The sequence below is a fragment of the Larus michahellis genome, chromosome 17, assembly GCF_964199755.1.
Source record: "Larus michahellis chromosome 17, bLarMic1.1, whole genome shotgun sequence".
NCBI lineage: Eukaryota > Metazoa > Chordata > Aves > Charadriiformes > Laridae > Larus > Larus michahellis.
This window is the reverse complement of record NC_133912.1, coordinates 1,095,437-1,116,506: the sequence shown is the minus strand read 5'-3', so window position 1 is coordinate 1,116,506 and position 21,070 is coordinate 1,095,437. Positions and strand designations below refer to the sequence as shown.

The following is a 21,070-nucleotide window of genomic DNA, read 5'->3' as shown; positions in this document are numbered from 1 at the left end:
AAATCGCTCAAAAGTGATTTGGTGTCTAAAGTTTGGGTAAAACCCGAGGGGATCGGAGAGGTTTATTAACAGCGCAGGGGAGGAAGCGTTGCACGCTTGTGACAGCGCTAAATATCGGAGGAGCCACGCGAGGCGACGCTTTACGTGTGCCCAGCTGCAAATGCTCGGCGTGCTTCCTGCCTCCGAAGCCGCTGCTCGCCGTTCCTTGCTCGGTTCCTCCTCTCGTTAGTCACCAGCTCCGCGTTAACGAGTATAAGCTAGTTTAGTAAAGCCTTACGGCTCTCATCGGTCGTCGAAGTGGTTATCACCAGATTTACTAACAGCATCTCTTCCCGTTCTCTCTGTTCCACTGCTGTCTGTAACTTCAAGCGAGTTCAGTAAGTATATCATTCACTGCATGCTTGGTTTGCTTTTCCTTCTCGTTTCTCCGGCAATACGGCCCTCGTTAGTGCGGGAGGGGTTGAAGTCTCGTTGGGTCTTGGGGAGGGGCGGGGGGGGGGAGGAATTTCGGGGTTTTGAAAACGAGAACCAAATTTTTCCTGTTCGCTCTGTGTATGTTTCTGTTTCCGTGTAGAGATGGGTTGGGGTAGTGCAACGCCACGTCTTTTTTTGATTGTTGTATTGATAAAGTCACCGATTCCTCTGTTTTCTGCTCTTCGAGCATCTTTTCCGGTAGAGTAAGGGGAGTAGTTGTAACGGGGGGATTTAAGGTTCTCCTTGTTAATACGTGCGGTCTAATGGAATCATCGGCAGCTGACTTAATCCGTTGCTACAGCAGACGAAGTTTCAGCTGACTCTAATCCTCTCGTAACCGAATTTCTCCTTGCAGTTCCAGAAGCTCCCGACCGCCCCACGATCTCCACGGCATCGGAATCCTCCGTCTACGTCACGTGGATACCACGGGCGAACGGTGGCTCCCCCATTACTGCCTTTAAAGTGGAGTATAAACGCCTGGGTCGAAACAGTGACTGGCTGATCGCAGCTGATAACATTTCTCCTTCCAAGCTGTCTGTGGAAGTCCGTAACTTGGAGCCAGGTATTAAAAATGATCTTTACCGTCAACCTCCGCTGTTGTTGCCGTTGTTGACTGTGCTGCTGCTGAGAGGATACGGCAACTCTTTGGTTGTTTCATTTTAACTTCTGGTGGGATTACCCTGTTTCTGGTCAATTAGGTGGAAGAGGAGCTCATTACATGAATTTGAGTTGATTTCTGGCTTTCCAAGTGGGGGAAAAAAACCCAAACAAAACCAAAACCAAACCCACCATAATTTAATACTTGTTCATGTGGAGAGGAGGGTTGTGTATTTTTGCCATTTTTAACTCGATTGTCCTTCTAGTAAGCGCTCGGAATGCAAAAAGAGAAAAATGTGTTAATGGAAAAACCTCTCCTCCCATTTCTCCCGCTGTCCAGCCCCGAAAGCTCAGGGGAAGAGCGCAAGAGTAGGGGGAGCAGAGGAGATCAGGTGGCCTTTGAGGCATCTCGGTGCCCAACGATTTGCCGTTTAGGGTCTTCCCGAGCGGATGGAGGCATCTCCGCTCCATGTGGAACAGCCTTTGGATTTTTCTGGAGTGAATTTCCCCCAATCGCTTTCAGAAGCTGTTTGTATTTCTGCTGCCCGCCCGGGTCTGTGGCAATGAGTCCTATGGTTTTCCTAATGGGATGTTGTGCAAAAAGCACTTCCTAATCTGTTTAGCCTCTCCTGGAATCCTCTTTCTAGTGCTTGTTGTGCTACAACGTCGTCTTTCTCCCGCTTTTTTTCCCCTTAAAAGGAGAAATGTATAGGTTCCGTGTGATTGCCGTGAACAATTACGGGGAGAGCCCGCGCAGTGCGGCGTCTCGCCCTTACCAAGTAGCCGGATTCACCAGCCGCTTTTCCAACCGCCCCATCGCAGGACCTCACATCGCTTATACCGAAGCCATCAGTGACACTCAGATCATGTTAAAATGGACGGTAGGTAGAACTGTCTCCTGTTCTTCTCACAGTTGCAGGACGAATTTTTATTTACTTATTTATTTTTTACTGCTTTGGCTCTTAAAAGTCAAGGATTAAGAGCTGATGGCAGAGCAGTGAGTGGTGGTTCCCCCCCAGAGGCTCGGAGATGATCCTCTTCCTAGAAGAGGGCTAAGATTCTTCGTGTTTGTATGGAATTGGGTAACTGATGGGGCCGTGTGCTTCTCGAGCCATTTATCCCCCATTTCCAAACCCTTTTTCCTCCTCCTCGGCTGCCCCGTCGGCCATTTGCCGCCTTTTCCGCTGTCTCCCAGCCTCCCTCCACCTCGCTCTCCCCTTCCAGCTCCCCGGGGATGCCCCGCGCCGCCTCCTCGAGTTACGCCAGATGTGAGCCCAACTGGCAGCTCCAGCGAAAGGCTGCAGCCGCCCTGCTCCACCTGCTTTGGCGCAGACACGTCCGGAGGCACCAGTGGGCTTAACGCTGCCCAAATCCCGGCTCAGGCCATGAGTCGCGAGCGCCTTGGCTTCGTTTCCTGCAATTCCTCCTGCTTTTGTCAATCCAGGCTGGGATGGCTGGAAGCGGGCGCTGCGTTTAAAAACCCCGCCGCCTTGCCTCGCGTCCAGGAGAGGTTTCGTGTTAGAGAAACGTTTGCCTTTTCCCCCGTTACCTCGTCTTTTGTAAACAAGTACTTTAAAGTCCTTATTGAAACCCACAGAAATTCTTTGCTCTTGTTTTGAAATCTAACCCCCTGGTGTACTTTGGAGGATTTAACGTGTAGAGTTCCCAGTGTTAGTTTGCTCTGCTAGCTCAGCCTTAAGAGATGTTAAGGATAATAAACTTAAAATAACCTCTGGTTCCTCAGGAGGCTGCATAACTTAAAGTAAAATATTCCCGAGCTGGATTTTAGAGAGGCCTTAACTCTTTCCGAAGTGAAAGCGGCCATAACTTTTCCGTTCCCGTTAACCGCGCGCGGTTTCAGGCCGTCCGTGGTCTAACCCCAATGGAGGCTTCGGGAAGCGACGTGGGAGGAAAGTGTCCCCCCCCCCCGGCTCGGTCTCTCTCGTCCCCGTGCTGCCCTCCTGTTTTCAGCTGGTCCGAGGGGCAGAGAGCTCCCCTGCGGCCCTCGGAGAACCCCCGGCGTCCCGCTCATCTTAGCGCATCCACAGCAGCTGATGGTCCTCTCTGTTATTCCTGCGCAAACCTCCCCCTGCACCTTGCTCGCGCCACCCTATTTAAAAACAAAAATAAAAAAATAACGCATTTCAAGGCGGTAAGAGGTTTGGGTGACGGTGGCTCGGCAGGACCCAATTAACGTGTTTTTTCTCCTCTAACGCAGTCTTTTCAAATTCTCTTTTTAGTATATCACATCAAGCAACAACAACACGCCCATCCAGGGATTTTATATCTACTACCGGCCTACAGACAGCGACAACGATAGCGACTACAAGAGGGATATCGTGGAAGGTAGAGCGCAGTACACGCATGCTTAATAACCCCGCTTGACGGGGAAAGAACATCCTGTAGCCGCGTTGGCTGTGTTTATATGAAATCTAAACTGCTTTTCCCAAACGAAGCCTTTACGATATATTTCACAGAAGTAGCTATCTCAGCTCCACCACGTCAAGTTCTGCCCACACACATGAACTTGCTTCTTCCTTCTGAAGCCTCTCCTGCGTGGAGATTTGGAGAGCTAAATCCCGGGGTTGAGTTTGTCTCGCCGCGCATCCTTAACGTAGGGCTCTTGAAACGCGTTTAGTTTAAAGCGGCGAAGAGAAAGCAGCGTCGACGGGGGCTTACCCCGGGGTAAGCGCGTACCAATAACTCCCGGGGCGTTGGGGATGGTTTACCCCAGCGTGGATTTGCTAAGCTAGGCGGTACCGCGTGGGTTAATGGCCCTTCTCTCCTTTTCCCTTCCTTAATTGCTCATCCTGCTAAAAGGAAGTTACTTTTAGCCTCAAGTGCTGCAGATTCAGGTAGGTTTGTGCTTCGTTTTGCCTTTCCATCAGGTTGTATTTTTTTTTTTTTCCTCCCCACCGTGCATATTAGATCATCGCTTTCCTGGAAGAAGTTATTAGATAATGTCTATATTAGTCCAGAAGTGGAAAACCCTTTAAAAAACTATTTTCCTTAACGTCCTTATTGCTTGGGCTGAGTAAACGGGGTGATCTCATTCTGTCCCGGTGACGTTAATTATTCCCCCCCCCCCATTTATTTCGGTTACGAGAGGAACGGGCCTTTATTTTGAAAATTTTCCCCTGCTCGACAGCGCTCCGCGCAGCACTTTGAAGCGCGACGTGAGCTTTTGCGCGCTCTAAAGCGCTTACAGATGCGGAGTCGGGGCGCGGAGGATGGCTTCGGAGCAGCTTACGCGCCTTCATCTGCGCACGCGGTTTAGCCTTGGAACTTGCGTGTTTATAAATCGGGGCCGCCGAGCGGTTAGTTGCTGAAGTGGGCTCCGCTCTGCTGTGAAATTAGCTTGTTTCGAATTTTTTTTTTTTTATTTTATTATTTTATTTTCACACCCCCCCCCCGCACACACACCCCGAGAACGTGTGTGTGTTGAGCTCCTTGTGGCAGTCTGAAACCATTAGCAGCTGCTCCCCTCTGCCAAAGCCTGCAACAGAAACTCATGTGGTGGAAATATTTAAACTTCCATTTTTTTTCTTTACTGCGCTCCCCTAAATTAGCTTTTTTTTTTTTTTTTTTGGGGGGGGGGGGAAGAAGAGAGCTATTTCCAATTAAAGCGTGATTGGAAGCATTTGATGTGAAATATGTAGAGAAGCCACGCGGCTTGAGGTGTTTTTGCCGTAAATCACTTGTTCTTCACTCCCCACACACCCCCCCACACACACACACCCCCCCCGGTTACCTTTGAATTAATCTGTCTGTTTTTTGACAGGGAATTTTATCTTGAAATGACGGCATGAGTTGTGGAAAAAGTGTTGTGATGCCTGTGTTAGCGACGTACTTTGCCGTAGGCTTTCCTTAGCGTTTCCTGTTAAGTCTTGTCTTTTGGAGACACTCAAAACTCTGCAGAAAACTCCCCCCCCCCCCCTTTATAAATGCTGCTACAGGCAAAATCAGGTTTATTTAAAGAAAAAAAAAAAAAGAAGAAAAAAACCAAAAAACCCAAGCAAAAAGCTTGGCTCGGCTGGTTCCTCGGTATCTTGAAGCAAAAAAGCAACGCCACATCAGCCCCGTCCTGCGTCAGCGACCTGAATTTCTCTCTTTCGAGGGTCCTGGAGATTGAATTTTAAATGGAAACGGCGTCTGATGTCACTTGTTTAAATGTTTTCCCTTGCTAATGGTGCACGGAGAGGACAGTTAAAGTGCCTGTACCGATTCCAGTTCCACTAATGGTTCGAAGCGGAAACCTAAAACCTGGTGTAGTAATTACCGAAAGGAATGCTTGGGGGGGGGGTGGGGGGGGTGGGGGGCGCCGGGAAAACCGAGTTATGAATCTTGGGAAAACGGGCGATTGAGGGGAAAGGCGGGTTCCAGCCTTCAGCCGGGGCTTGTCCGCCCCTCGCTAGGGACGGAGCTGGGACCCTGCGGCGTGTCCCCTCCGACACCCCCGAACCGAGATGGGGGAGCCCCTGCCCTTTTTTTGGTACCTGCCCCCCCCCCCCCCCCCGGCTTGGGGCCTGGAGAAATTGGAACGCAGCCCCTGCCAGCCCAGCGGGCTTGAATTTTTTTTTAATTTTTTTTTTAAATTATTTTTTTTTTTATTAATGCTTAAATCAGTAGGTGGTATGACAGTTTCTTAGAAACAGTGGAAACAGTTCAAGGTGGTATTTTCCAAGAGGGATTAAGAGCACTCAAACAGTTAATTAAACTCCCTTTTAAAAAAAAAAAAAAAAAGGGGGGGGGGGTTGAGGGAGGGGGGAAAGGGTCGCTGTTTATTAAAATTTGTCACGAGCCCGTGGAAGTAAAAACTGAGAGTGATTTATATGGAAGTGCTCGGTACTTCAGGAGGGTGTCTAAATGAAACGCTGGCCGGGAGCCAGAGACGACAAACCCGTCCTATTAGAGACGATTGCTTGGCTGGGGGACGCGGCTCTGCGGCCGGGGGGGGGCAGCGCCAGAGACAGCCCTCGCGCTCTCCTTTTTGGTTCCCCGCGACGTTTAATAAACCGCCCGTTGGACGATTTGCGGTTTTTCGGCGAAGTCGAGCAACCCAGACGTAGCCTTCCCGCGAAAAGCGGGCGGCTTCGGGCGGTACCTCGCGTCCCCAGGCGTCCCGCGGGATTCTCGACTTGGGAGAGGGTCTTATCGCAGCCAAGTTGGGGTTTTTTTTTTTTTCTCCCCCCCCCCCCCCCCCCCCGTCCCTGTCCCAAGTTTAACCTGTTCTCTGTGACACTTTCTCCTTGTTATTTGCCGCGCGTGTCGTAACTAGCCCGTCCTAATCCCTCCTAAACTCATCCCTTCCACGCTTGCGTATCTAAGGCACGCAGAAATGCGCTTGATTTTAAATTTGCCGAATGTCGGAAACTTGGATGTCTGCTTTTTGAGTTCGGTGGCTTCCGGTTTTTTGTAGAGAAAGGTAAATTTTTAAAAAAAACCAATTGAAAATACTGGGGGGAAAAAAAAAAAAACCAAACCCCAAACACTTACTCATCAAAAGTTTCTTCCAAGAATCTATTTTGCAAGACAATGTGAGTATTTTTGGTTTCAGATTAAGTCCGTACATTGTTAATAAAGACTTTTGCGCCGCCCTACCCCTGCGTTTTACAGAGCGAGACGCTGTGATACGCTTGTACCTAATTCTGCCTCTTGCGGGCAAATGAAATGCAGTTGATTTATGATTTCTTTCCCCCCCCCCCTCCCCTCTCCCCCCCCGCAGGTACGAAGCAATGGCACTTGATAAATCACCTGCAGCCAGAAACATCTTACGACATTAAAATGCAGTGCTATAACGAAGGCGGCGAAAGCGAGTACAGCAACGTGATGATCTGCGAAACCAAAGGTGAGCGGCCAAGAAGCCTGCAGGACCCTGCGGGTTTTGTGGCGTGAAATATCCGCTTGCGTCGAATGATTTTATTTTATTTTATTTTTTTAATTTTATAATATTTTTTTGGCCGTGCTGAAGTCAGCTGCCACGAAGCCCCGTCCGTAATTTTCTGGAATGTTTTGGAGGGTTGTTTTGTCTTCCCAAGCTGGGATTGTTTTGAACATGTGGAAAGCGATACGCTGCGCTCGGGAGAAAGGCAAAGCTCTGCGGATTTCGCCTGCCCTAAGAGATAGCGGTGGTGTTCTGGGCTGGGGTTGTTGGGGTTTGGGGTTTTTTTTTTTGTTGTTTTTGGGTTTTTTTTTTTTTTGTTCTGTGCTGATAGCCTCTCCTTAGGAGACAACCGCGCTCTTGAAGATGACAGCGTTGATTTGTACGTCTGTTTTATGTCTTCGGGGCTCTGTGACGCGTTGTGTAAGTGCAGACCGCAGCAATTGATGGTGATGTTGGCTGCCTCCGTCGCTAATCCTGCACGCCTCTGGCACAAAGTTTGCACTGTTCTCTGGAAGTGTCAGATACGGCAGTCACGTTTATTGTTGCGAAGAATTCCCGTCTCCTTTAATCTCTAAAACCAAGTAAGGCTGTAAAGGGAAAATGCAGACAGTAAGCTTCAAATGCAGGGCTATGAAAAAATGTTTTTTGGAAAAAAAAAAAAAAAAAGAAAAGGAAAAAAAAAAAAGCAGCCCTCTAGGAGCGGAAGCGTCAAGGTTTAGCTGAGTTAGTAGCGAAGCCTTTGAAAGACGGGCCGGGAGCCGCAGGGTTTCAGGCTACGCGCACGGTTGGTCTTCCTCCTGCGAGGGATGTAACTTTCTTCCCTCATTTTAAACTTGGCGAGATGTAATCTCGTCGTTCGTACCGACTCTTCCTGAAAACGCATCTCCTCCGGGCTTTGGGGGGGTGATCCAGCTTACCTGACGCATCTGCACGGAGGCGCTCGTGTCTCTCCGGCCCGCTTCCCTCCGAAGCCGGGCACCTCTTTTAGGTTCTTAGCGTCAAATGAAAGGAATCTGAGCTGGGGTGCGCTGAAAAGGAGCGTAAATTTAATTCCTGGGTTAAACTAGCATCTCGTTTTTGGTGATTTTTCTGTTCAGCTCTTAGTATCTTAAATAGCCTGGTTTTGAGAACGGGGTTAGCAGGGTTCGCGTCAGATAAAAGCAGGTCGTCTGGCGGTGGTTAAGGCCATAGAAACGCGTGTCGTGGTTTCTCCTGACCTCAGAAGCGGAAAGATTTGCGCTCTTTCGGGTTGGGAGGTAGAGTGCCGTTCTAGCCACGCGCACGTCGCGTTGCTCGTTCAAAGTTTGGAGTGACCTCAATGAGAGGGTTAGCGAGCTGGATAATACCCCTTTTCCAAGGCAAATAGTTATTACCCAATAGTAGCTGGCGTCCTCGTTATAGATTTTAATATGGACTTGGAAGCTTTCTCTTCAAGGCATTAGGAGTAGAACTCGGCAGTAATTATTTTCATTTCATAATGGAAAAAAAAAAAAAAAAACCAACCCACATTTAGAAAACGCATTTAGCGAACGAACCCGTACTTGTCTCCTCTTCCATCCAGTGAAACGTACGCCGGGAGCATCGGAATATCCGGTGAAGGACCTGAGTACCCCGCCGAATCCCCCCGACCGGGTCGGGGGAAGCGGAGCCGGCCCTTCCAACGGCCCCGTTCGCAGCGGTGACATGCTCTACTTGATCGTGGGCTGCGTCCTGGGGGTGATGGTCCTTATTCTCATCGTTTTCATCGCCATGTGCCTGTGGAAGAACCGTCAGCAAAACGCCATGCAGAGTGAGTTGTTCCTGGTTTCCTTTTGCGACGAAAATACTATCAGAGTAAAATCAGTAACGTTTTACGTTACTATTGTAAAACGATGTTACGTTTTACGAACGGGAAGCGTTTTCCTGTCGCAAGCCAACTGGCATTTATTTAGACACTTGTGCTGTCTAGGTGTGCCTTAGGTGAAGATTTGGGTATTTTAAGAGCAGCAATGTCTCCGTTTCGTTGCATTGATGCTCGCTGCCCCGCCGCGTTGCTGCCGTTTCACCCAAGAAGATGGCGCGTGAAACGCCTGGGCAAAGTTTCTCTGCCTTCTGTTTAACTTGACCCTGCCGGTGGCGGTGGCAGAACTTGTGTGTTGTTAAAACGTGGAGGCTTAGACCCCAGATCTCTCCCTCTCTCTCGCGTGTGTCTGGAAAGAAGAAGAAGTCGCCGCGCTTGGGGGACGAGTCCCAAGTTACCCCTCGGTCCCGTCACAGTGAAGTGGAGTTGGACGTCCAAGTCTTTTTAGAGAGGCGTTAACACGGAAAAGCTGTCCGTTTGCAAGCAGGAGCCTCGAGCAGACGTGTTGGAGCTGAAGGGAGGTGCTCCGTACCCACCGCACGATTCCGTGCTGGCGGAATCTCTTCGCTAGTCTTTTCTGGTTGTAGTGCGGGAGCCGGCCTTGCTCTTGCCGCAGCCCGTGGTTATTTTTAAATGGCCTTCCTCTCTGACGAAGAGAAACGAAACGAAAGTTCTTGCCCAATAACATAGTGCCTTCGGCTGCAGCCCAGAGATATTTTCTGGAAGCAGTTTGTAGCAGATAGCAGAGGGGCTATTGATTATACAAATGGCCGGCTTTTAGGACGCTCTTGGTAGTGACTGACGTCAGCCGAGTCCTTTCAGACCGACGGTCCTGGTCTGCTCTCCAGGATGTGCCTGTTTTCCATTTCTAGTTTTGTATACTAAGCGCTTGGATATTGCAGTTAATTTACAAAAGCTGTAGAAAGAGAAAATAAGTTTCTTTTGTTTCTTAGAGACGCTCATTTAACTTCTCATTTGGCAATAAATATGCTTTTGGCGATAACGTCTCTTGCAGAATATGACCCTCCTGGCTATCTCTACCAAGGGGCGGATATCGCCGGGCAGATGATTGAGTACACGACCTTGCCCGGCACGAGCCGGGTCAACGGCAGCATCCACGGCAACTTCATCAGCAACGGCGGCCTGAGCAACGGCTGTCCGCACGTCCATCATAAAGTTACGAACGGAGTCAATGGGATGATGAACGGCGGAGCCGGGCTGTACCCGGGGCGCACCAACTCCCTGTCCAGGACGCACGTGGACTACGAACATCCCCACCATCTCGTGAACGTAAGCTCTTCCCCGGGGTGGAAGGCTCAGCCCGCACCCTGGGGCATACGCGGGGGTTGTAGACTAGCGGACTTAATTTGGGTGGGGGAAATACTCGCCCCATTGATAACAGCCAGTTCCGCTAAATTACTTATCCCAGAGGAAGCAACTGGGCTGATGTTTCTGATACAAACATCATGGTTTTCATTTGAGGGTATCAGATGACAGCAAGAATTCCACTTACTCTGGGAAATCTGCCTCTGCCCTCCCTCTGACAGCGTGTAAGCTCTGAGAACGCTGCAGTACTGGGCTGAGATACTTTAACTCGTGCATATGGTACTTCTCAATCTTCAACTTAAATAGATTTAATTATAGCTGCTTATTCTGCAGCTTTATGGATCGCCCGTTTTTGGTTTTTTTTCCCCCCACCTGTTTCAGATCTGTAACTCTGAGCAACGCTATTAATTATGGCAAAGCACGAATGTAGCAGGAGGCTCCATAAAATAAAATGCCCCATACGTCTTGAAATGCAGCAACGTAATAACACGGAGGTTTTGGGGTTTGTTTTTTGTTTTTGGTTTTTTTTTGTTTGTTTTTTTTTTCCAGGCCCTTGTTTGTGGCTGTTGAGACAGGCTCAGGATTTTTTTGTTTGTTTGTTTGTTTGTTTGTTTGTTTTGAAATTTAGAATAAAATTAAAAGCGAATTTAAGTCTGCAGCTCAGCCTTTGTGTGCTGTGGAAAAATAACTTCATTCGCTGAAACGTGTCCCGTTTCCAAGAGAGAATAATGATTTCATTATTGTCTATGGAAACAGATGGCTTGCATTCAGACTTACTAAACTTACTCAAAACTGTGAACATTGCCCAGGAAAACTGAAAGGAAAAAGTTCAAAAGTCTGAATAACCCATGCTGTTTCTGGAGGGGGGAGAAAAAAAAAAAAAAAAAAAAAAAATGGGGCTATTGTTTGTGTTAGTAATTGAACACAAGCACTTCGTTTTATTGAACAACAAATTAGCGCTTGCACAGTAGTTGCCACTTCAGTTAACTCCGGCTTTGAGTCCAGGCCGGTTGGTTCTTCACCCGATTCCGTCTTCGGTCCGCTCGTCTAGCGAGAAATGCTGGGTTTTGGTTGCTTTCAAGAGCAAACGAGGCCCAAACTGTGGGTTTTTTTGGACCTGCCCAACCTCCCGGTGGGTGAAACTCTCCAAAAGACTCCAACCGCGCAAGCCCTCGAGAAGGGAAGATGACCCGTGAGGAAGCTCGGGGGCTCGCGCTGGTGTTTCGGCCCTCCTCGGTATTATTTTTTGGAAGCGGAGAAACAACGGAGCTCGCGCAGAGCCACGTGGTAACACAGGTCTCGGTGCTTGGAGCTCCTCCGTGCCCGGCGATGGGACGCGCGGTGCCGCTGCCTCGTTGGGAATAGTTGAGTTTTGCTTTTTTTTCCCCCCCCCGGCTCCGTGTCATAGAAAGTTTGAGTCACGCAACCTCTTCCCGCGGAGGAGGACCGGGACTGGCACGCGGGGTGGAGGAACAGGATGTTCTCATCCTCGTTAGGGCTCCCTTTATTGTTTCATTGATTGGGCTAAACGATGAAGAGCGAAACTGGCCTCGGCTGGCAATCAAGACTAATTAGGCATTTCCTACCCGGCTGAACGGCCTCAAAAACTTGATTTCGCAGAAATAGGGGGGGGTGGGTTACAAGTTACCTACCGCTTGAAATCCCCCAAAATCAGGTGAGCTTTCCCAAACGGGCTCCCCTCCCCGCCTCCGAATGGCAGCCCTGGTCTAGCCCGGCTCCGCCGCGCCGTTTCCAAGCGGCTCCCGCATCGGTGTCCGCCCGGCCTCTAACAATGAGGTATGTGTTAATCTGGGCATTTTTACTTGCTTGTAATGGCCCCCGCGGCCAAAACTAACAACACAAAATCCCTCGCACCCAGAGTCATTGCTGGCGAAGGAATTACCCCATCTGTAAAAATATTAAATGTTTCAAAAATCGGCGTAGCGGAGTCAACTGATCTAATCGGAGTAATTACAGGAAAGTGGGATGGGTTTATGTTGTGACATCAGCCCCGCAAATTTAATACTCCGTCTCCCCGAACGGGCACGGTTTGCTAATGAACGGCGGTTTGCTTTCATGCCCGTCACCAGCGTTAAAAATAAACGTATTTACAGTGTGTTTATTAAATTAAACCTGAGCGCGTTGAGCTGAAAACAGACGAGGGAAATCACCACGCGCTTGTCTAAGCGGCAGTTATTCGCTTTCCTCTGGCACGCGCGCCGGCCAAACCCCTCCGCTTGGCTCCGTACAATAGCTCCGTGGTGCCGTGCCACGCGACGGGCACGGATCCCGAGGCCGATGAGGTGGTTCGAGTTTGGAAACGAAGTGGAAGGGCTCGGGGCGCTGTGACCGTCTCTTGTATGTTCGAATAGCGATTGATTGATTATTTATTTATTATTATTAATTTCTTTTTTTTTTTTTTCATCCTTCCTGCTGCAGGGCGGTGGGATGTACACAGCAGTGGCGCAGGCCGACCCCTCGGAGTGCATCAGTTGCCGAAACTGTCGGAACAATAACAGGTGACGTAAAACCGGCGGGGAAGGCAGGACCTTACCCCGAGCTCCGCGCGCTGCGGTAAAAGCCGGGGCAAACAAAAACGGAGAGCTGGAGTCCCGGCCGAGGGGACGGAGGAGCTCCGTGTCGGTGGGTATCCCAAGGAGAGCAGCTGGCGATTGTCCCTGGGATGGAATAAAACAAGTTATTAAACCCCCAGAGCTCCTTTTGCTCAGCGCGTTCCTCTGACGCTCTCTAAGGAGCGAGGCAGGTTGGGCACTGGATTTTTATTTATTTATTTATTTATTTATTTATTTATTTATTTTTAAGACCTGATTTCCTGTGTTTTCTCCAGTTTGGAGATAACAAAATGATTCCATACGGAGTTTGTCAAACAGGATTTAATTGGTCTTCTGTATTTTACATTTCCGGAGTCGCAGCTCTGCTGTCGCAACGCTCTTCTCTGCGAAACACGGGATTTGACGTTCCTCAGGCCTCCAGGAGGGGTTCGGCCGGCCATCGGCAGCGTGGGCTGCGTTTTTTGCGTGAGAAAAGGGATTCTCATGTGGAATGAGGGAAAAATCTGGCTCTTTTCTAGCTGGGAGTCTGGATTTTTATTAGGTTTTTCACTTTTTGGTAGTTTTAAAGAATAGCCTTCCAGGCTTCTGGCTAAATCTCTAGTTATTTTAATGACTAAAAATAGGAGCAAGAGTCGGACACGCGGGACTGCTCTGGCTGGCGACTTCTGGATTTTTTTCGATCGTCCTTTGAATTTTCCGCCTTATTAAAATCGCCGGCTGCCCTCAGGTGTACGCCTGGCGAAAGCCGAGTTGAAACAAAGGCGTGGTTGAAGGCAGAAAACCCGCTCGCTTTATTTTTATTTTCCCGGGTTTTACTTCTTAAAATAGGATTGGCTTTGAATTTCTTCCTCCGTCCGGAAACCCGCGTGCGATAGCGTGAGGGAGGGGGGGCCGGTGCTCGCAGGTGGAGCTGGGCGGGCTTTGGCCAGGCCAGTGGCACGCTGGTCTCCGGGGAAAGGGGCCACCGCTCCGTTACAAGCCAGTTGGCTGCGACGGCAGTCGCCAAGATGCGCGCGACTGGCTGAGGTTTGGAACACGCTCTCCGTCTTACGCCGTCATGAAGAGCTTGCTTTCCGCTTTTAAGCGTATTTAGATTTTTGAATTGCGCTGCTTTTTTTTTTTCTTTTTTTTTTTTTTTTCTTTTTTTCCCTTAAGAAAGCAAGGAGAAATGGGTCCCGTCCTCTGCAACTGGCCTGTTCCTCCCAGATGGGTCATCAGCGGGGTCTGAACGTTGAATTTTCACATCCCTGTTCTATATTTGACCGCTGGATAGAGAAACAAGTTGTCCTTTACAGCTGCCTTACCCCAGAGGGGACCATTAACCTCCGTTTGGCAGGAGAGCTGCGCAGCCGGGACCGCTCCGTTCCCTTCCTGGCGCTGGGGGAATGCAAGGAGGACATGGGAGAGGGGAACGGGGGGGATCAGAGACGTGCCGGGGTAGCACACCAGGGAGCTGGGTGTATGGCCGCGGCGAGGAGGAGGAAGACACGGCGGGTTAGCGCGGTCAGGTCGGTAGTTTTTTGGCAAGTGGGAATTTTGGGGCCGGAGGCTTTTTCCGCCGTCTATGGTGGCTGCTTTGGGCAGGTAAGGGCTGTGTGTCGTGTCCCCGCGCCCCCGCCCCGTCTTGTTTGCCTCTGTGCCTTGTCCCACCCTCGAATTATCGCACCTCCCGGACTGAAAAACACGCCATTCCCTGGGCAGAACTCCCACGTGATCACGGAGGGAAAGCGGGATCAGGTGGAAACGCCTCCGGCGGGACGACGGTCTCTAACTCCTGAGCGTTTCAGGTGCACCTGGCCTCGCTCAGACCTTCCGCCTCAGCACGGCGGATTCCCAAATTAGCCTATTCCCACGAAATGCCTGGAGCTGTTGCCGCTTTTGGGTCGGATTTGGCGGTCGTTTGAATTGCGACGGCGTGCAAACGAAGCCGAAAGGTTTCGCCTAGCTAATAGCCGGCTACCGCGGCTGCTTCCAGCAATAGCCATCTCGGAGCTGGCTTTTATTATCACGGTGGTGAAATCCCCGCAGTCTTGTGTTTAAATTAGCGCTTTATGCTCTCGGAACTGCCGGTGGAGGCTTCCCGGAGGTAGGAATTGCTGAAACGTGGCTACCCGCGTTGCTGTTGTGGACAAAGCCGGTAAGACGAGCGCGGTTTTACGCTCGTTCCGTGAGGATTGCGAACCGGTTTTCATCCTTCCGGGGTGCTTTTGCACTAAAACTTTCGCGATACCTGGTGGTTGCAAAGGAATCGATGGTTTTTTTTTTTTTTTTTTTTTTTTTTTTTGCAGACCTCTTTGCGAATTCGCTGTGTTCTGCTCAGAAACCTGAAACGCACGCGGCAAATAAACCAGCGGCGGGGCTGTTCTCCCGGCTTTTTAAATTACGCCGGTGTGGGGTTTTTAAGTCCGATTGTAGTTTGGTAGGGTTTTAGCACGGGGGATCGATGGGGAAAAAAATGCGTTCTCCGCAGCGGGGATTTTACAGGGCCGTTCGCACGCACGCCGCCCTGGATGCACCGATGGCCGCTTGCCATCAAAACGGGGTTATTTAAGCTTAAAAAGCTGAACTGCTGGCTCGAAACATCACCCAAGGCCCGTCCGGCGATACAAAGAACTCCACCGACCTCTGTGTCTTTAAAAAGAAAGCCCCACAAACATGCAAACCCAAACATTTTAAACGGCTCCTCAAAGCCTTGATGTATTTATTTTTTTTTATTTTTTTATTTTTTTTTAAAATAATAAGTGAGCGCAGTCAAAACCTCTGCGGAAAGAAATGCAAACTAATAAATGGATTTGTTCGAAGGCCCAGATGTGTTTCATGTGGATTCTTCCGTGGCTTCTGTGGTATTTTGGGTACTTGGAATAATGATTTTTTGGAGGCAGTCAGGGGAGCGGAAGGACAAAATAGGAGCGCGAAGGTCGAAAACGAAGGTTGGTGCTGCTCCCTCTTTGCCGTGTCCGGGAAGGGAGCGCGTTCCGGGGGCCGACACCCCGTCCCTGGCGGTGTCAAAGGCCATTCCCCCCCTTTCAGCGACGTAACCGTCAGCTCTGCTCGGTTTTGGGCCAGAATCACTCTAAAAAAAAAAAAAAAATAAAAATAAAAAACCAAACCCCAGAACAGAACCTGAAGAGCCCCATCCCGCCTCTCAAATTTTTGTATTTCAAAATGCCGGCGCTTGGGTAGCATCCCCCTCATCACCGGCTCCCTCCGGCAGGACAGACGACCGTTATATTTAAATTTGGCCTAAATAAAAATATTAACGCTCCGAGCTGTATCCGTATCGGCATATTTAAAAAAAAAAATAAATAAATTGAAGCCTGTTTAGCCTTTGCAGAAGCGTTTTGGATGATATCGCGGGGCTCAGGGTGGGTCCGATGTCGACGCGTCACTTTCATCTGCGGATCCGTCTCCGTTCCGCGCCGCGCAACGCGGAGCGTTTTCGGGGACGGGGGGTTTCCCAAGGTTTGCGGCAGCCGCGCAAGCGAACCTTTTACTTTGGCGGTCATGACAGTTTTGTGTAAAACCACACCGAAGTGTGATTTTTCTTTTTTCTTTTTTTAATTTTTATTTTTTTTTCCCCGTTTTTCGGGCTTTCTTACGTAGGGATTGCTTATGTACATGTTCGCTGAGGCCGCGTTGTTCGCGGGGCTCCGGCCGCGGCAGGCGTTTTTCCCTGCGGTGGCGTGCGTTGTCTCTTCGAGTCCGGCTCCTTTTTTTTTTGCTCTAAAGGTTAAATAGTTTGGCTGTAACGATTGATTTAGCACTTTGACTTCAATTTCACAACCTTACGCGCGTATTAACCTGCCGCAGTCTGCGTCACGCAGCCGGGGGGCGGCGGGGGGTTACTTAAAAAATCGTGAAGCGGTGGAAAGCAGCGGCTCCGAGTAACCCCGCTCTTGCTTACATCCCCGCCCGCAGGTGTTTCACCAAAACCAACGGCGCTTTCGGCGGCAACGCGCTCCCCGTCGTGCCCGTGGTTGCACCTTATCAGCCGGAAGGGCTGGAGATGAAGCCTCTCAATCACCGCGTCATGGTGGCCATGTGCTTGGCTTCCGCCGTCCCGGAATGCGGCGCCAGGCCGGAGGAGGACGGCAAGGAGAGAGCGGAGCCGCCTTCCGCCCAGCATCCCTGCTGTCGAGAAGCCATGAACCGCCTCTCCGGGGATTACGCGGACGGTAAGGCATTCCGGGAGAGGATAAGCGCCGGCTTTGAAGCCGGGAATATTCTCTGGGACAGCTGCGGGGCTCTTAATTTATTACGGAGAAAGTGGTAATTAAGCCTACGAAAGACCTGGCTGCTTGAGGAAAGACGAAGCGTTCCCGCCTTTCCCGTTGCGGAAGGTGGGAGCAGCGATGCTCGGGTGCGGGGCGCCTGTCGCGCCCCGCGTGATTGATGCCTCTAAACGAAGCTCGTGGAGCGGGCGCCCGCCGGCTAACGAGGCTGGGGCTGGTTTTACGCCGCCTCGCGCCCGCAGCACACCCGTGGTCTCCCCAAACTGCTGGAAAAAAAATGGAGTTTTCCCTGGAACGAGCAGGCATCCGTGACGGCCCGTAGGCAGGGACGGGGGGAGAAACGCGGGTGGGAGCTGGGCTGCCCTCACCAGTGCGATACCGGGCGCCGTCGGCGTGCTGGGACGGAGCCGATGCTCCTCTTGCCTCGTGTTTTGTGCCTGGGGTGGGTGCGTGTCGGGGGGGTGGGGACGAGCCTGAGCTCCAAGAGCTTTTCGTAATCTGAATTTTTGGGGGCTTGGGGGTCCGTCGAGCGGGACGGGGCCGGGGGGGGAGGGGGAGACGACGTGCTTCCGACCCAGCCACCCCGCCCCGCTCTCGCTTCGCAGGCGGCAGCTGCCTGCACTCGGAAACACCCGACCGCGTTTTGAGCTGGAGTCCCCTCCTCCTGCAGCCTGTCACCGCCAAGGACTGTAAGGAAAAACCAGGGTGGAATTCATCCGGAGTCGCCTTCGACGGTGCTGGGGACCTTCGGCAGCTCCAGCTGCAGGAGACCTGAGGGAAGTGACCGTTGTCCCCACTTAACGCCAGTAACTGCACAGCGGAGTCGCTGAAAGGGAGTGATGGAGGGATGTTAATTATAACAGAGAGAGTCGCTATTTATTTTTTTTTTTTTTTGTAGTAGCGTCATATGAATGTATCTTGTTTTTAAAAAAAACAACAAAAAAAAAAACGGTTGCCTTTTTATATTATTTATGCCTCGAAATTCCGTTGTGGTTCCCTCCCCCGTCCCCATCCCCAACACACCGCGAAACTAGCCTGGTTCTATGTATAAAAAAAAAAAAAAAAGAAAAAAAAAAAAAAAAGAATTGTAATAATATAAAGAACAACGATGGGAAATAACTGGAGTGTGTTTGCCGCGGCGTTTCACCAGCGCAGGAAGCGCTTCCCGGGTAAGCTGGAAGCGGGGTTGAAGCCGCCGCGATATTCCTCCATTCCGTCAACGCCTCCCCTCCTCTTCTGGTTTCTCCGGGAAGAACCCGGTGGATAAATAAGAACATAAATCGGGCAAACGAACCTCGGCTGAGTCCGCGCCGGCGCGGCCGGAGGAGCGGAGCTGGGTTTGTGTCTCTGGCCGTTCGATAACCCTTATCCTTGCAGGAGCGCGGAGGAAAACCCTCGCCTTTCCCGCCGTAGCCAGAGAGAAAAATCCAGCTCGACCGCGCCGTCGAGGGGACGTGAACGGCTGGGAACGGCCTCCGAAAAAATGAAACGGGTCGCGTCGGAGCAAGCTCCCGCCGGCCCCTCGGAAACGGCACGATGCCGGCGTTGGCCACGTTAACTGCGGGGTTTGGCTCTTTATTTATTTATTTTTTTTGAATTTCCCAAATGGAATCAGAGTAGATAAACCGGGGCTTGTAAAGCGCTCCCTCCCCCCGCCAACACCCCCGCCACAAAAAAAATAAATAAAATAAAATAAGAGCGCGTAACGCCAGAAATGAGGGGCGTAAATGACAAGTGCGGCCGCCCCGAGGCGACACGCGCGCGGCCGCCCCGTCACCCAGCGTGTGTTTTTCTAGAAAGCGCTTCTGGGGCCGGGGAGGGGAGGGGAGGGAGCACGGCCAGGAGCCCCCGGGGGGGAGCACAGGCCCGGGGGGGTGCGGGGGTTTTGGGGAGTTTTCTTTGGTTATTTTGGGTTTTTTTGGGTTTTTTTGGGGGGGTTTTGGGGTGTTTTTTGGTTTTGGTTTTCTTTTTCTTTGGTTTTTGGGGTGGTTTTTTTTGGTTTTGGGGGTTTTTGGGGGGTTTTTTGGGGTTTTTTTTTTGTTTTTTTTTTCTTGGTTTTTTTTGTTCTTTGATTTTTTTATTTTGTTTTTGGAGGGTTTTTTGGGGTTCTTTTGTTATTGGGGTTTTTTTGTTTGGTTTGGTTTTGGGGGGATTTGGGGGGGTTTTGGGGTTTTTTGGGGTTTCTTTTGGGTTATTTTTGGGTTTTTTTAATGTATTTTTGTGGGTTTTTTATGTTTTGTGTTTTGGGGCGCTTTTTTGTTTTTTTTTTTTGTTTTTTGTGTATTTTGGGCTTTTTGGGTGTTTTTTTTATTTTTTTGTTGGTGTGTTTGGGTTTTTTGGGGTGTGTTTTCTTGGGGTGTGTTTTCTTGGGGTGGTTTTTTTGGGTGTTTTGGATTTTTTGGTGTTTTGGGGGTTTTTTTTGCGGTTTTTTTTGCGTTTTTTTTTTGCGGGTTTTTTTGCGGTTTTTTTGCGGGTTTTTTTGCGGGTTTTTTTGCGGGTTTTTTTGCGGGTTTTTTTGCGGGTTTTTTTGCGTTTTTTTTGCGGGGTTTTTGGGGGTTTTTGGGGGTTTTTGGCGTTTTTTTGGGGGTTTTTTGGGTTCTTGGGGGTTTTTGGGGGGGCTTTTGGGGTTTTTTTTTGGGTTTTTGGGGGTTTGTTTTTGTTTTTGTTTTTGGGGGGTTTTGCGGTTTATTTTTTTGGTTTGGGTTTTTTTGGGGGGGGGTTTGGAGGGGGGTCGAGGGGGGGGTTTTGCAGGGGGGGTTTGGGGTTGGTTTTTTTTGGTTTTGTTTGGGTTTTTTGTTTGTTTATTTGGGTTTTTTCCCCCACCTTTTGTTGTATTATTTACACATTCTTTCTTTTTGCCTTTCTTTTCAGGCCTGTGCCTCTTCCCGGTTCCGAACGCCCCCGTTTTCCGCCACCCCGAACCTCGCGCCGTAAAACCCCTGGGCTTCCACCGCCGCCTGCCCCGCGGGCGCTGCAAAGCCCCGCTCCTCCCTCTTCGTTCCTCTTCTTCCTCTCCCAAACCCGGCCGTCTCCCTCCGCTCCTCGCCGCGTTTCCCCTTTCGCCAGACCCGCCGCCAGGATTTTCCCCGCTTTCCGACGGAGCCGGCAGGCGAGTGGTTGGGTTTTACCTCTCTGGCTGCTTCGTTTTCCCCAAATGCTGAGATTTAACTGTATTTTGAAGTGACCTCGCTTAAATCAACCCCTGCACGTGCTGCCCTGCGTTACGGTTGTGTCGTATAAACGCGCTATATTTTCCCAAGGAGCTCTAACATTCCTTTGGAAATTATACGTGCTTCGAAGGGACGTTTTCGGCAGGGTTTTGGGCTTTGGGGGTTTGTATTTTTAGGGGTGGTTGGATAGAGAGAGTGACGCTGCTTTGTGGCGGGAGTGGGGATCGATACTCCCCGGGGCGCTGAAGCGCGAGGTTGGATCTCATCGCTTGACGCTTCCCAAACGGGTTATTGACCAAACACGGAAGAAAAGGCCCAAAGACGCTCTCGTTTATCTCGCGCACCAGCGGACGAGGGCGAGGAAAGCTGGGGCCGGCTCAGCCCTTTCCCTTGGGCTTGTGTCTCCCTCTGCGCGTGCACCGACCTGGGGACGAACCGTCTCTAATTCCTGTTTTTACCGTTGGCCTGAAGCTGGGGAGTTGGGGGTGAAGGCGAGGACCCCTCCCTGACCCCCACCAGAGCTTTGTGGCTCTCCTGGCACTGCGTAAAACCCAGCGCCATCCCAAACCCGCCTCCGCCACCGCACGTCCTGGGGCTGAGAGCGGAGCTTTGGCCCTCGGGGAGTTGGTGGTTTTTTTTTTTGTTTTTTTTTTTTTCCTTTCTCCCGGGGGGGTTGAAAAAATATTTATTTTAGCCTAAACGTTTTATTTTAGCCCCGCGAATAACGGAAGGCTCGAGGCGGAGCCGGAGGGGGAGGTTCAGCGGGTGCTACGGTGCTGTTTAGAGCCGGCTGCCCTCTCCCCAGCGCCTAAAACCGGGTAGAACCTGGCGCCAGGCTTCTGGCGACGCCTCGCCGGCGCTGTATCACGATTTTCACCGCTCCTCCCGATTTTTGGGGGTTAGAAAAGCCCCCAGAGCCTGTTTTTTGGGGTTTTTCTTGGTTGTTTTTTTTTTTTTGTACCGGGTCTGGATTA

The 21,070-nt window shown here is 50.6% G+C and overlaps 1 protein-coding gene across 8 annotated transcripts in view; it reads left to right on the top strand.

Moving 5' to 3' along the window:
* Nucleotides 1-19,937, top strand: part of CDON (cell adhesion associated, oncogene regulated) — a 61,680-nt gene extending 41,743 nt beyond the window's left edge. For 7 of the 8 annotated variants that reach the window (XM_074560986.1, XM_074560985.1, XM_074560987.1 and 4 more), the window contains 10 exons: nucleotides 830-1,036; nucleotides 1,771-1,952; nucleotides 3,312-3,417; nucleotides 6,797-6,919; nucleotides 8,517-8,744; nucleotides 9,811-10,085; nucleotides 12,561-12,640; nucleotides 16,613-16,869; nucleotides 17,532-18,491; nucleotides 19,798-19,937. In XM_074560986.1, coding sequence (XP_074417087.1) covers nucleotides 830-1,036; nucleotides 1,771-1,952; nucleotides 3,312-3,417; nucleotides 6,797-6,919; nucleotides 8,517-8,744; nucleotides 9,811-10,085; nucleotides 12,561-12,640; nucleotides 16,613-16,869; nucleotides 17,532-17,701 — 1,628 coding nt within the window. In that variant the 3' untranslated portion in view covers nucleotides 17,702-18,491; nucleotides 19,798-19,937. The remainder of the gene's footprint in view (nucleotides 1-829; nucleotides 1,037-1,770; nucleotides 1,953-3,311; nucleotides 3,418-6,796; nucleotides 6,920-8,516; nucleotides 8,745-9,810; nucleotides 10,086-12,560; nucleotides 12,641-16,612; nucleotides 16,870-17,531; nucleotides 18,492-19,797) is intronic. The other variant, XM_074560992.1, reaches the window with a different exon arrangement.
* Nucleotides 19,938-21,070: the final 1,133 nt, after the last annotated feature.